Source organism: Protopterus annectens, chromosome 3.part1, assembly GCF_019279795.1.
Source record: "Protopterus annectens isolate FY-2018-M chromosome 3.part1, PAN1.0, whole genome shotgun sequence".
NCBI lineage: Eukaryota > Metazoa > Chordata > Ceratodontiformes > Protopteridae > Protopterus > Protopterus annectens.
Window position 1 is genome coordinate 1,357,373,608 of NC_056732.1, and position 16,581 is coordinate 1,357,390,188.

The following is a 16,581-nucleotide window of genomic DNA, read 5'->3' on the forward strand; positions in this document are numbered from 1 at the left end:
AAAGTAACATAAAATTCCCTTTCAACTGCTAGCAGGGGGCTCCACCCCTCACACCACCCGTAACTTTAATATACCAACTCCGAGATCACACTACAGTGCAGGAATGGAAATTTTTCCATTCCGCACTATAGTGAGATGCCGGTTCCGACCTATAAATATATATATACATATATATATATATATATATATATATATATATATATATATATATATATATATGTGTGTGTGCGTGTGTGTTTGCTTTTTCCTGGGCTGGGAAGCAAAGTAAATGTCCCCAATTTAAGAGGCTCTGTGTTCAAATTCATTAGAGAAAGAGTAACATTACCTGGAGGATGAACTAGTGTGTCTGTCAAAAAGTGATACATTCAGAAATTGTTTGCTGCAGAAAATGAAAATGGTACAATGGATGCAATATGAGGCCTGTGGCTCTTCAGGTGTGACAAGATCAAAGAATATATAGAGCACGTTACCTCTCATTCTTTATGTGCTGTGTTGTAACTGTAAATGGATCCCTATGATATCCCACTGTTTATTGGCTTCTCCCCATGCAGCTGCACACTCACTGCCACTGTCTACTTTTTGTCAGACAGTTTCTACCCACCTCCCTATTTTGAACATCACACATTACTCTTTAATTTCCTTCCTCATCTCCTGCAAAGTACAGTGTCAAAGGCACCCATGATGTGCAAGTGCAATATATCCAGTGAGTTCTGTGTCCTCCTCAGTAAGGGGCTATATTAAATCAGCGAACGCTTAAAAAAACAAACTCTGATTTATCAATCCTGTTTCAGCAAAAGCTGAAAAGCCCGAACACTCAGAACATCGATTTTTTTTCCCAGGGAAAAAAAATTGTTGGGCTGTTTTCGGGCTTTGCCATTTCCTCTACTGTGGTGCGATCTTGGAGTTGGAATATTTAAGTAGGGGGTTACTTTTTTGAAGTTTTTTTTTTTTTTTTTTTTTTTTTTTGTGGAACAGTGATTTTTTTTCCCCTGGGGGAAAAAAATCGCTGTTCCGAGTGTTTGGGCTTTTCAGCTTTCACTGAAAGAGGGTCAATAAATCAGCATTCACTTTTTTAAGCATTCTCTGATTTAACATGGACCCCTCTGTAACTGCCCAGGCACAGAGCAGAATTAAATTGAAGTGATAAGATGCCATGCAGTTTCGCAGTTTCCCATCTATAAGAGATAAGGCACATTATGGAACTTTTCTCATTTGCTCCATAGCAAATGAGACTAATGGGTCTATGAATACCAAGCTTATTTCTAAATGAATTCTTGCTAAAAGAGACCACCAACATGATCTTTCAGCCTTGGCATACCACTCTGTCTTTTAAGGGAAGACTGAATAGTTGCCCACCAAAGAGGATCTCTTAACTCTTTTAGGATGAGATTAGGCAGCTGGTCTTGTGCCTCAATAAATCAAATTTCCCCAAACCCACTGAATTTGTTTTTTTTTTTTTTTTTTTGCTTCTTCCAGAAGCCCATTTGTCCACATCCATTCACATCCTATTTACCTGTGCTAGTACACCACCATGCCAGTACACCGCCTTTCCATTTTTCTGCAAATAATGAGGTGAATAATTAATCCAGCATCCTGCTTGATCTGTTATTGCATGAGGTGCACATAGGTCACCCTCTCCCTTTTCAGCAACTGACTGTAAATCTAAGTACTTCAGTGTTCCCAACATTGTGAAGAGTTTTGTTCACCTAAAACTGATGCAGTCCATTAATTTTAAAAGCGCGTTATGGTTCTAGGCACAGGCATATAGGTAAGAATTCAGAAAGATTTTTTTCACAGGTTTATATTGTAAGTCAGCCCTAAATGAACCTGGTACATGGTGAAAATATTAAACAGAAAATGCCAAGTTCCTCTACAGAAGTGAAAGTCTCTACTAAGTAAAATGATATCAGACTAGTTGTAAATTGTTTCCATTTATTTAGAATTTGAAACTGTAGTAGTCACAGTTGTGTGTCTTGAAATTCACTCCCATTAATCCATTATGAAGGATCTGTTATAAATTAACACTTGAGGTGATCATCAGGGGTTATTGGGAAAAAATACATTATAAATAAATGATCACAATATCAAAGCATGGAATATAATCTTTAGAAACTAACTAATCATATAGATAAGCAGTGAGCTTATGGTACCTGTGGACATCACTAGATAATGCTCTGTTTTGCAACAGACTGGACCAAAATCTGCAATTATTTTACAGAAAAGCATTGTATGTGAATTTATGAACTTAGTTGTTTATAACAGACTTATTATACACACTTCGTCCAAACGTCTGGTGACATCAGGTTTCTCCATATCACCACAGGATGACATCAGCTCTACTCCCAGAATTCCAAGGGTATCAAGGTCTGATTGTAGATTATCAATGTCTTCTCTCAGGGTCTAGAAAGCAAAGCACAAACATGTATTTATACATAAGCATTAGAAAACAAGAAGCAAAAACATGGTGTAATATTATAAATAACCACCAAAAGCACAGAACAATAAAAAAGTAAATATATCCTAACATGTTTTAATGGGGGTGAATTCCCAATGCACTCTCACATACCCCTGACATATCTATCAACTTACATGACACAGAACTGAGAATTGCTGTATACTGTCTTGTCTGAGGTTGCATGAAATGAGAGTCAGACGTTTGCTGTGCTAAGGAATTCAAAGCGGCTTAACCACCTCTCAGAGAAATATTTTCAAAATCATTGCAATTTTCTTTCTTCATTTGTTGTCATACTACTTTTTGAAACATGTATTCTTAAATTGTACTCTGTTGTTGTCATGTTAATTATGACCCACACTGGGTCTGCAACTGGTAATGCTCGATCAGTGCTCTAACACTGTAAACAAATGCAAATAAAATAAAATAAATAAAACAGAATAAATTTCTTTTAAATCTACAGACTGCCATCTACAGTAGCCGGTACAATGAGAATAATGTGCTATTGTTAAATCTCTTGAAATTTTACCTGTAGTGTCTGTGACATCCCCACTCTGAGTCAGTAATATAGGAGTCTGAATCCTCAACATTGGCACTGGAGAGGGATGTTCACTTGGAGACATTCAGTATTTCCAGATGCAGATCTCTCTGCATCAAGCACAATTTCCCTTAAGAGCACACAGGGAACAGACTCAGCCTGGGGTCTGGATTTCTTTATATCTGTCTTTCTCCAGGGCCCCAGTAAGGCTCCCCACTAGCACAGCTATAGGTTTAAGTCTTCAGCTGATTGTCCAAGCCAAGTCCTCCAGAACCTTCTCTGTGAAACCAGTGCTTTGTGTCCCTGCTCCAAGTAGCTCACACACACACACACACACACACACACACACACACACACACACACACACACACACACACACACACACACACACACACACACTCCTGGGAAAGGCTGGCACAGCTTTACCTGCTGTGCCTCCTTCTGCCCAGACTATAAGGTAGTTATCACTGCCACCATGCACTACAAAGCCAGCTACCTAAGGCTCTTGCAAGAGTACCCAATTATACTGAGTGAAATTAGTGTTAATACAAATGGTAATGCTTGCTCAAGTTTGTGATTGTTGAATCATTATTGATTGATCCAAGGGGTGGACCTTGGCATTTACAGTTGGAGATGCATGAAGCTTTATGGCAATTAAGAACTAATGCTATGCAGTGGCCTGGGATTAACAATCACTTGTCCCTTGCATTTTTTTTAAATTGAAGGCACTAGAAAAATATTTTAAAAAGTAGTGAATGTGATATAATAAACTATTTCATTTTTAAAAATATTTTGGTAATAATTTTTATAATGATTATTGTATTTACTAATGTGTAATTTTTAATGATTTTGTTGTTAGTATACTGTGCATTTTTTGTGGTAAGTCATCTCTATTGGTTGATTGTTGTAAGGCAGTGATTTTTAAGTGCAAACTCCCTGGTTGTTATTTTATCTTGATAAAGTCTCTGAATAATCAGAGACAAAAGGGCTTGTTGAAATTTGTTGATTTTATAATTACAATTGTTTTTATTTATTAAAGTACGTCGCCTCCCATCCATTTTGCATGTTTCCTGCTTCCAGAGGTTTATTTTACATTTACAAATGGTAATTTTGATCAAATAGCCAGGCAGCAGGAGTGGCCACAGTATCACCAATAGATATAAGTACTCACAAAGGTTAAAATCTTCTCTAAAGGACCATCTACAATGAAAAATATAAATATATTTAATAATAAATAAAAGAACTTGGAAATTCCAAATATCTATTTACAGTAAACGCCAGAGTTTCAGTCACAGGAAATATTAAAAATAACACAGCTGGAAAGATTCACACAGTTACAGAGAAACAATACTTAACTATTCTCTATATTTTCCTGACTGATCTAGAGAATTACTGTTCCTACTTACTTAACAGAGCAAGGCAAGATGAAGTAGTGGAGGGATCCTTCTATGTCAGGTTACAATAAACAGACTGCCCAGAGACTTCTGTCTTACCTAATATTAAAACATTATTTCTGTACGGAATGACATCACATACATCTAGTCATCTGATTTTTGCTTCCCATGCAACCCCCCTATTGCTAGAAACTGCTAGGATAGAGCACCTATATGTCAATAATACACACACAAGAGCATTTTTCAGATCTGGTGCAGCTTCTGGAAGTCACAAAACAATTACAAACTTCTACTTCTCCTACAGAGACTACCAGTCATGCTTCTTACAGACATTGCATTTCTGCATTCATTCAAAATTGTGAGATAACATCTTTATGGCCTAGGCTCAGTAATTTAATTTCATACTATTTTCCAAAGCTAGCTGGAGCTGAGCTTAACCTATTCTCTTCCAGTATTCTCTGTTAACATATACAGTGGATATAAAACGTTTACATGCCTATTAAAATGCCAGGTTTTTGTGATATAAAAAATGAGACCACAATAAATCATTTCAAAACTTTTCCCACCTTTAATGTGACCTATAATGTCTACAATTCAATTGAAAAACAAACTAATCTGTTAGGGGAAAATATAAAAAATAAAAAGGTATAATATGCTGGTTGCATAAGTGTGCATACCCTTAAACTAATACTTTTTTTGTGCATGCACACCCTTAAACTAATACTTTGTTGAATCACCTTTTGATTTAATTACAACATTCACTCTTCTTGGGTACACACCTGCCATCAATTAAAGAGATTCTGATTAACCCCAAATAAAGTTCAGCTGTCCTAGTAGGGTTTTCCTGACATTTACTCAGTTGCCTGCTACAGCAAAAGCCAGGGTTCACAAAGAGCTTACAAAGCATCAAAGGGATTTCATTGTTGAAAGGTATCAGTCAGGAGAAGGGTACAAAAAATTTTACACAGCATTGGATATACTATGGAACACAGTGAAGACAGTCATCAAAAAGTGGAGAAAATATGGGGCAACAGTAACTTTGCTAAGAACTGGACTTCCCTCCAAAAGTGATGAAAAGACAAGATGAAAACTGGTCAGGGATTCTGCCAAGAGAACTACAGCAAAACTGAAAGAGCTGCAGTAATTTCTGGCAATAGTGGTGATGTACTACATGTGACAACAATCTCCCTTATTCTCCATATGTCTGGACTATGGGATGGGGTTGCAAGATGGAAGCCTTTTCTTACACAGAAAAACATCCAGGCCCAGTTAAAATTTGCAAAACAATACATGTGAGAAAATGTGTTATGGTCTGATGAGACCAAGGTTTATCTTTTTGGCCACAATTTCAAAAGGTACATTTGGCACAAAAACAACACTTCACATCACCAAAAGAACACCATCCCCATGGTGAAGCATGGTGGTAGCAGTATCATGCTTTGGGTTGCTGTTCTTCAGCTGGAACTTGGGCTTTAGTCAAGGTGGAGGGAATTATGTACAGTTCCAAATACCAGTCACTTTTGGCCCAAAACCTTCAGGCATCTGCTAGAAAGCTGAAGATGAAGAGGAATTTCACCTTTCAACATGACAATGACCCCAAACATACATCCAAATCAACAAGAGAATGGCTTTGCCAGAAGAAAATTAAATTTTGGAATGGCCCAGACAGAGCCCAGACCTAAATCCAATAGAAAATCTGATGGGTGACCTGAAGAGGGCTGTGCACAAGAGATGCCCTCACAATCTGACAGATTTGGAGCACTTTTGCAAGGAAGACTGGGCAAATATTGCCAAATCAAGATGTGCCATTATGATAGACTCCTACCCAAGAAGACTGAATGCTGTAATTACATCAAAAGGTGCTTCAACAAAGTATTAGTTTAAGGGTGTGCACACACAACAAAGTATTAGTTTAAGGGTGTGCACACTTACGCAACCAGCTTATTGTATGTTTTTTATTTTTTATATTTTTTCCCCTAACAAATTTCTTTGTTTTTCAATTGAATTGTACAGGTTATAGGTCACATTAAAGTTGGGAAAAGTTTTGAAATGAATTATTGCGGTCTGTTTTTTTAATTCTAAAAACCTGTAATTTTAACAGGGGTTTGCAAACTTTATATATCCACTGTATATTTATTTAATTCATTTACAATACAGTCAGGACCCACTGTTGCACTGTTGGTACATTTTTAGCACAAGCAACTTTACAGTTCCATTTTCAACACAAGCATCTGTACAAATCAGTTTGATATTCAAATAACATAAAATTCTTTACTAAATTGCAGCTAGGTGCGCCTGCATATGTTACACATCCACTACCCTACTTCTCCTGGCATAGCTGGCAATAGTTCACAGTGTCAAGCTTCACAGCCTTGACTGGTCCATTATTTTATTGTAATACCCACTATGTCGGGCATTATTGCTTGCATAAATCCCCAATAAGGTGAAACACCATGCTTATATTGCCTTGCATTCTGAGTCCAGGTTAAACACCCAATAATCATTTCACATAATTTCATCTATTTTTCATTCTTTGACCAAGTAAATGAACTAGTCTGTTAAGATCCTTTTTGGTCATGATGTGGGCCCAATGCCAAAAGTAAATTCAATGCATATGGACAATTTAGAGGGAAACTGGAGTACTCAGAGACAGAGACAAGGAGATCATGCAAACTCCACACTGACTGAGACCAGAAGTCATGAATCAATTCTGATTTTGCAAGAATAGATAACCACTCAGCTACCAAACACAGAACGAAGGCTCATAGCAAAAAGCTATTATGACTCGGCCACTTTCATAAATGACAGCATGTATGAACACTTTTCCATAAATATTCTTCTAACATAATACTTTTCTCAGAAAACCCAGCTGACTATTTGTGTCTTAGTTCCCTTACTTCTTTTCCTTGCAGCATTCATTGCTGGACTTGGGAACACAGACTTATCCTTATACAATATAACAGCCCTCTGCTACAAGGCTGCAGCTGTTAGACCAGAACTGTTAGCTGTATCTGTGATGACAGGAAATTTCAGTATAACACCTGTAGATTCAAATACTTTTATTAGGTTAGTATTCTTAGAATACTGGTCTGAAAAAGCAGCACTAAAAGATGGTGACATTGTTGATGCCAGTTTTATCAAGAGATAGGAAAACCAAATGCTACAGAAAGGTTTCACCACATGGTACAGACAGCATAACCCATAAAGTACCCCAACAGAGGTAGAACACTGGTCTTTTACAATGTCATCTTCCTATCAATGACAGAGCACATTGGAGATTATTGCTCTTTTTGTCTCTGAACATCATATGCACATTTCTGTTACTAACTTTAGATAATGCATGTCACATAACAATTAAATGTTTTTTATACTCCACCTCCTTTTTTTATTTTAGAAAAAAGAATGACATAGAAAGCCCTGTACTGACAATAAATATCCAGCCATCAATGGTACATAGGTGCTGATGCCTCTCGGGAACCCTTATTACTGAGCTGCCTTACTATGCTTACTATGTGAAAGGAGACCTGCCAGGAAACAGTGTTACTAAGTCATGGAGGGGCAGCACACTCAGAGCTGGGAGAGGTTCTGTTTAACCTCATGCATCAGATATCACACTAGATTTGCAGCACAAGATTATCTTATATGCCAGTACTATAGAGACTTGTAATAATCAGGATACGGTCCACTCACCAGACAGACCTGTAGTGGGTAGCATTGTGGGTACACTGGTGCTAGTTAAGATATAAGTAGAAAGAGGCACAGTTATCTACTTCTAGGAGGACAGGGAAAGAAAATATGTGATCTTTGCACAGTGACCTTAACAGGGATAGCGGAGGCAAAGCATTTATGAGAAATCATGTCCCTGGGCAGAAAAATGCTATGTGATATGAAAGAATACTAATGGAGTGAGTTAGATGGAGGGGTACATAACAGGAGGAGTGGACCCAGTGATGCTGAGGTCATCTTGTTATTCTACATGACACCATAAGGCCACATCTACAGTACTGTGTACATTTCTGGATGATGAACAGAAAAAGAGAAATCAGGCTAGCAAAAATTATGCAGAAGATGGTTAACAAAATAGTGAACTTCAGGCAGTGGTTAGCTGCAAGCAGATACTTAGATAGCTGGCATGCGTACATTAGAAGGTAGAACAATAGTGGTGGCTGTAGTTTAGACAAATACTGAACTTTTGAGAAAATGTGAGTGGTAGAGATGAAAACAGGGAGAAGGGGACATTGGTGCATGGCCATAGGTAGAAATTTCAGCTTCAGTTTGAGAAAACAAATCCAGTTCATGGAGAGAATGGTGGGACTGTACAATGTACCGTTTGGAACATTGAATGAGTGCAGATGAAATTAAGACTGCAGAACTGATTTGTATAGAGCAAGGGAAGAATGACAAGAAAGTACAGGAGGAAAGTTACGCAGGCTCTACAAGAAACGATCAGACTAACTGATGGGTGCCCTGGTCGTACCTTTATATTGTATGCATACGTGTGTGTGTACATATACACACACAAATATACCTTTGTATTGTATGTATATGTGTGTGTACATATACACACACAAATATATATATATATATATATATATATATATATATATATATATATATAAAATAGACACACACACACACACACACACACACATATACATATATATATATATATATACATAGATAGATAGATACATTAACCATAAAAGCACAAATTCGCCTGCAGTACCATATAGTCATATGACAGAAAAAAAACAGGTCTCAGTCTTTTATTCTTCTTCAGATCTTATAAGTCGCTTGTCACATGGATTCCCTAATCTGTTGATCACGGCTCATAGTTTGACTGCCATATCCCTGCTTTTCAATGATAAGCAGGTATGGGTCATACTAATCCTCTGGACTTCCATTTTAGAATACTGTGATTCATATTATTCATTTTTCATTGATCTCTTTTGACTTACAAATTATAATTGTTCCCAGTACAGTTGTTTTTGAAATAATGGTGTCATTTCTGTTGGAATAGTCACATTTGTTCTGCAGCTTGTGAAAATATGAGCTGATTAATTTAAAAAAATCTAAAGCTGTTGATATGCACAGTGCATTTATAATGGATATCCAACAAGATTGTCAATGATGTCATTTTGCATTTGCAATTTGCAATCTAATACATTAATAAATAATAATGAATAAACTTGCAAATTGTGTTTTTCAGCATGTTAACATTTTTATGATACTTGCTGTATAAATATGCATTGAGAAAGTTTTTATAGTTTTTGATAGTTTATACTTAATGTTTATATTTTAAAATTAGTGTGCATTGAAGGTGTCTAATAATGCAACTTTCCAATATTATTTAAGCTTGTATAATTGATTAATTAGTGGTGTTAGCATTTTTGTAGCTGCCAGCAACTGTCAAGTTGGAGGCCCTCCTGGACACTTCCTGACTAAATATGACCCTGTCACTACCACCCCTCATAAACAGACTTTTAGTTCATGCTGCGGAGTTTTCACTGTAGTACACACACAGACTGAACTGTACCTATAATCCTGTTACATTATGACAGTCTGTGTACTACAGTATGCTTGCCCACCTCAAAGAGGGACATTCACAAAGACATTTAGTTGCAAAGATGTAAGATTACTACAGTCAATGTACAGGGCCAACTTTAGGTGAAATATTGCCCTAGGTAAAAGGAACAATGGCCACCACCCCTGCACACATCCTCCAGTGCTCCCCCATTTTCCCCATCCCACACTTCCCGTATCACCCAGATTGCTTTTTTCTTCATTTTCTTACATTTTGAATTACTCTTTTTCCAGAATTCATGGCTTTCTATGTGCTCGGAAGAGCATTTCAAAGTTTTTCTTAAACAACCTTTTCATCCAATGATAGCCTGATCAAAAATTATGACTAGGAAAAGAAATTCATTGTTCCCTCATTCTTTCAACATACCTTAACTAGCCATGGCAGCAAATAGTTGAATTAAGCAGGGAGATCTGGGGTCCATCAGACCCCCAGAAACCACAGGGAATAAATGCTCTGAGGTAGATTTTAGAGAATTTTCCTAACCTTTTGAATCAGCAGTGGCCTGAACAAAAATCATAATTAAGGAAAAAATCCAGACTTATTTTTTTCTTTTCAAGGAAATAATATGTTGTGGACAAAGCTTGCTCCTCAGAGCTGACAAAATTATAGCTTAGAATAAACTGAGAAGACAAATGCTTGAAAGAATACAAAATCCTATCTGAGAAAACTTCTGCCCCCTCTCCAAAAGAAATCACAATCTGCACACCCCTCTGTTGTTATATTGGATTGACTATAAAGGCACAGACAGCTACAGTCATGTATTTCAAGTGACTGTTGTCACACATATACAAAGCATGCCTCCTCACTGCTGCCACCAAAAGGCAGCCTCCAGTACATGTACCTGATGTTTGACTGCAAGGAAAGTAAAAAAATATATAATGATCCACTCCTAGGCAGTAAACTGCCCTTCACAAGTTATAGTGATCCTTTTTGCACATCTTAGGTTTGTGAGATAAATAAACAAAGACCACACTGTCTCCAGAACCATCACAAGCTATAATGACTTCCTGTGCACAGCTTTATGTTTGATTGTGAGGACAGATAAATAAATAATGACAACGCCATCCACACCCAAGCTACAGCAACCTTCTGTACACAACTCTGAGCTGACCTGCTTTCAAAATGGGAGGGTGAGGGAAGAGGCCACCAGTAAATCCATATCAAAATTCATTAGACAATTGTAGGGTGAGAGGCACAAGACCCTAGGAGCTTAAAGGGTCTGGATGTTCTGTGATGTATTCTATACCTTATTTCTGAAAGATAATCACTTCATAATTGCAGCTTTTACTGTATGTGCCTAGCATTTTTGTGTGTACCCAGATATATAAATATGTGATATTTTTGTGCACATGCGCACACGCGCACACACACACACACACACACACACACACACACACACACACACACACACACACACACACACACACACACACACACACACACACACACACACACACACCTTCAGAGAATCTGGAGTAATGCCATTTCACTTATGGTATGCCTTTAGGGTGCCAGAGGAAAGGAGAGCACATGGGTAAGCCTGACAGAAACAAACAGGGAATGCAGACTCCACACAGAAAAAGCTATGCCAAGAATTCAACCAGAGCAAAGCACTGTGAAATAGCAATGCTAATCATTTTGCCAGTGTGACAGTGAGCAGTTAGTTTTGCACAGATCACGCTTCTGTCAAATCACCACAGACAGCCACCCATCAGCTGTAAATTCTATGGTTGTGATAAGTGAAAGAAATGATTCAAGTTGTTGCTCTTAAATACACTGTAAGCCCCCCCCACACACACACACACACATATAATGACAGTGCTGATGACATCTGTAATAGAAAGTGAAAGAAATTCTGGGCAGCCTGTTAGTCTTACATTGCAACCACTCCCATGCATTGCAAATTACATAGTAATATTACATTTCAGTACATAACAATATGTTGTATGATCAAGGGAGCCCGCAGGATTTTTTGCAGGGGGGTGTAAACTCAAGCCCCGCCCATGTAGCCCCACCCCTCCGATGGTCCTGCCCACCACCCCCTCCCCCCCTGCCCACCACCATTCCAGTCCCCATATTTTTCTATTTTTTTTTTTTTTCATTTGTTCAAATCTCTCAGTATAATCTCTCAGAGTGCTTACCGCTTTTGACTTTATTACTTCTACAATGATTACATTTTTTTTTTTTTTTTTTTATTTAATTTTAATAAAATTTTACAAAACAAACATTTATAAGACTAAACAAAAAAAGCAATCTTACAATGAAAACAATGAAAACAAGATTACTTAGCATTAAAACCAACATTCATTGAAACCCGAATTCAAAGAAATGCATCAAAAGGCCAGTGACAGGGTAAGTTTAGGGGCTGCTTTTTTCAAATAGGCTCATGCAAAAGTTATTTGATTCATTTGCTTTTATTTGGAAAGTTATTTCTCCTGACTGTATTAATTATACTATATAATAATTGAATTATATTCTTGTATAATACAGCACCACTTGTTAGAGTGTGTTTTAAATTTATAGTTCTGAACATTTTTCCTTTAAGCAATGAAACAAATCATATGAACCAATAATGACACAGAACATTTCAACCATACAATCCACCAATATCAATCAAAACTCATCTGAATAATTCCACATTAAAGAGATCTGAAACCAGTGAAGAGGTTGTTGCTAGAAAACAACTTCATATTTCATTGTTTCATCTACAAATTCACTGCCTGCTGCCAAAATAAATTGCTTATGTTATATTAAAAACAAGTACATAGTGCAGCTCATCCAAAGGAAGACATACACCCTTTAAAATACACATCTACATGTTGTTTTGCTAAACAAAACAATTGCACATTTTAAGCAGGCTTAGCATGAGCAGCAGTAAAACTCTCTTCTTGAAAATAAATTCCACCCACTTAACCTGTTAGTAAAAGAAATCTGGACAAAGAAAATATTGCTCTGATGAACCTATAAAGCTAAGTTGCTAGAATAACAGGATTTGTGTTAGTAAGCATTTCTCTAAAGGATATGACACGTAAAACTGTAAATGTCTGTCACTAATTATCAACTGCAATCCTTTTCAGGTGGAATATGAGGCAAAATCTGGACGTTCTGCAAAAACCTGGATAGCTGAGGCCTACTACACAGAGGCACAGTAGGCTAATCTAATAAGGAGGCGAAAGCCAAATACACTCTGGTTAGGCGTATAAATGCCCTAGGGCAGATAGCCTAGTATCTACCTATGAACCTATTCCAGATGGTTTTGAAATAAATCCTTGTTCAAAAGCTTTTTGCATTCACTCTAAATAAACTTAAGCAATGAATAATTAATGAAACTGCATGAAGTACCCATGGGCCTGGCAACATATTTTTTCTTTCCCCTAAATGACCCTGTACAACAATGTCTCAATTAGTTTAATGCCTTTTTTCCATTGGGTCAGTTAAGGTAAAATAAAGTTATGTTAAGTCCACATATATCACTTGTTTAATTTGCAGCTGTGTTTGCTGCTGCTGCTGCTGAAAAGAAGTTTCTTTCAGAAATGAAAGAATTTTAGTCAATAAAAGTATCATTATTGAAAATGCATAGCTTCCAAATGTCACTGCTAAATAGCAACCTTTGAATTTCCTAACAGTGCACTAGCAAAGGATATAAGCAAAATTAAAATGTATGATTGATAGCAGGAAACCTTTAGTCAATAAATCAATTAGTAAACAATCCATGACCTTTTCTGTAATTCCTAAAGTGATTTAAAACACAGAATAATCAATTTTTTAACGAATTAAGTCACATCTATATTATATAATACTATATGGAATGACAGCACTGACCAGATCAAAACTGTACATCAGGAACCTGAATCCACATACTACAAAATAACAAATTTTTCATCACAGCCACTGCATGCTTCCTGCACATCACCTGCTAAATAAGTTGGGATGGATAATAGAATAAAATCCAGCTATCTCACTTTTACCTTGAACTGCTATACAGCTGTAAATGTCCATAACTCGTTATAATCAGTAAGACTTAATTTTATGCTTGGATGACATGTGTCCTTTCTAATGGTTACAGGGATTACAGGTTGCTTTGACATAAGCTGCTTTTATTCACCTCCCTGTGTATAAAACATACACCTCAACGCTCCCTGACTTTCAATGATGTCCATGCCTGCTTCCATTTCTTCTTTTGGTGTCTTTGTCATTAAAAGCATGACTGAAGCAATGTAGCCGGGAATTAATTTGTCACTAAACATGAAGTGACTGGAGTTTGTTTCATTCTGAGATGTGCATTTCCACTTTAAATTGTTGACCACATCTGTTATATACATTTAATAAAAAAATATAGTAGAAACCTCTCGCTTGAGCACAGTTATTAAATTTTTTATATTTCTTCAGTTAATTCATATCAACAAAACCAACTTGTTGATGTGGGACTCTTGCCTGTCATTAATGATGACTTTGTCCACGACAATTTGGGCAATATGAGACAACCCTGGAAAGCATTTTATTACATTTAAACGTATTTCATTTTGGGAGCCTGGTTTTGTCTACCTCTTCATTAATACAGTCTTGGCGGTTAAAAAACACAGCTTTCAACAACACGATTTGATTATTTACCTTAACTCCATAAGTTAGTTTTAAAGTTACAGACTTTGTGTCCAACACAATTCCCAGTTCCTTTGTAATTATATTGGTGGACAATGGTGGTATATCTGCACCATTTTGGCACATAAACATGGTTATTTAATTTGAATAAAGAATCGCTTAATTTTATAGGACTTCAAAATAAGAAATTAAACGAATTAGTGCAACTGGTTCTGTCTCTGTTTCTGAACCCACTCCACATTATCTATGATTATTAACTACTGTTTTAGTCTCCTTTGGGAAATGTGTGCAGAGCCTATACTGCAAACTTCCTACAGCAGCCAGAAAAGCACAAAACAAGATGGCAGGCAGGCAAGGCAGCTCATCACACTGTGATGGAGGGATGGTCGGACGGCAGCAGAGACACAAACACAATGCACAATTTGAGGGTTGGAATGGATAGTTGAGTGATTTTGGTGTAGGGAGGAAGGGAATATACACATTTACACACTGCAGTCAGAGCGCACTCACTCACACACACACTCCCCTAATCTCAACTCGCACCAACTGCCAAGTGTTCAGTCATTATGACTGTACCTACCTTCTTGTTCTTGTACCAAGTCCAACACCACCACCAGTCCAGTCCTTCCACCATACAATGAATAGCCAGTCAGCCAGGAATCAGGCAGGATACTCTTCTCCACCATCCACCTGCAGTCTTCTATAAATGATTTGCAGTTTTAGAAAGTTTAAGGAGGTTTCAGGCTCGTCACGTCAGTCGTCGATTATGCATCATCATGCCATGTGACTGCCTGCCACACCACCTCCACTAACATCTCTTCCTAAAGTTCAAATTGAACAATGCAGGCCAGGCTTTACAGGAAAAAAAAAGTGCAAATAACAGAAAAAAAAAAAGTTGTGTTTGCAGATAGCATTAAAGAATGCAAGGGTGCAGTTTGCACCCCTTGCATTTGCCTTTTGTGTATGATACTAGTACTGTTACACTAGATCAGTGACTGTTTTTTAAAAGGCATTGTACTACAGTGGGGGTTAATTATTTTCATTCCCCTCGTTGAGAAGTAATGCATACCTGCCACTGTCCTGATTTCACAGAAAGCCCCTGATATTGCCTCATATTTTTGCCCTGACCCTTGTAAAATGCTGGATTTTCTGGCAAATCATTCAGGATTACAGACAGTCAATAATGCCAGACATGAGAGTTTCATACTTATTATTTAAACAGTGGTGGTGCTTCCAAATTGAGGGTTGTTCTCGATAGCTGACAAGCTCTCCTTTTGGGATCCAGGGGTGAGCCTATATAAGTAAAAAGACAAAGCACTTCACTACACAGCAATGAAATCAAAACAATCAGGAGGCTGTTTATTTATATCAGGTTCTTTACTGGTATTGAGGAAGATAAGCACTGCATTAGTCTGATTAATCAGACTCCTGATATTTTTGGTTTCATTTATTTAATTGCTTTTAACTTCTTCAAACTCCTACAGAGAGCAGGCACAGCTAGACCCAGATACTCTACCCTTAGGGGCCAAACTACATCAGATGACCTATAGTGAAGGAGCTAGGCATTTGACGGCCTGACACCAAGTGCATCTCTTCTTGAGATCTCCACCCTAAAGCTCAGACCACAGGAACCAGACGACAAGTGGAAACCTATCGAGAAGGGATCCAAACCATTGATGTTTGGACACCAGCTATAGCTTTCCTAATGGTGAGTGTAGTGCTTTGTTTTTTTTTTTTTTTTTACTTTTTATTGTTTAGAAAATACATACTGATTTAAAATGAGTTATTTTATTACTTTCTAAGTGAAATCCAGTAATATTTATAAATATTCCTGATTTTGAACCTTTATTCCACCATTATGTTTGGCTTTCCCAAGAATTTTTGAGCAAAGGAGTTGAGAATTATATTATTTTGTGTCCTGCCAAAGACAATATCATCATTTAAGATAGGGCACATCTGCTTTTCATATAATTCCAGGTAAGAACAGAGATCAGTCAATCTAGGTTTTCAGATT

General features: G+C 37.2%; 1 protein-coding gene across 1 annotated transcript in view; it reads right to left on the reverse strand.

Moving 5' to 3' along the window:
* Nucleotides 1-16,581, reverse strand: part of LOC122797773 (microtubule-actin cross-linking factor 1-like) — an 899,011-nt gene that overhangs the window by 526,544 nt on the left and 355,886 nt on the right. Inside the window, exon 14 of the mRNA XM_044066295.1 lies at nt 2,278-2,400. Coding sequence (XP_043922230.1) covers nt 2,278-2,400 — 123 coding nt within the window. The remainder of the gene's footprint in view (nt 1-2,277; nt 2,401-16,581) is intronic.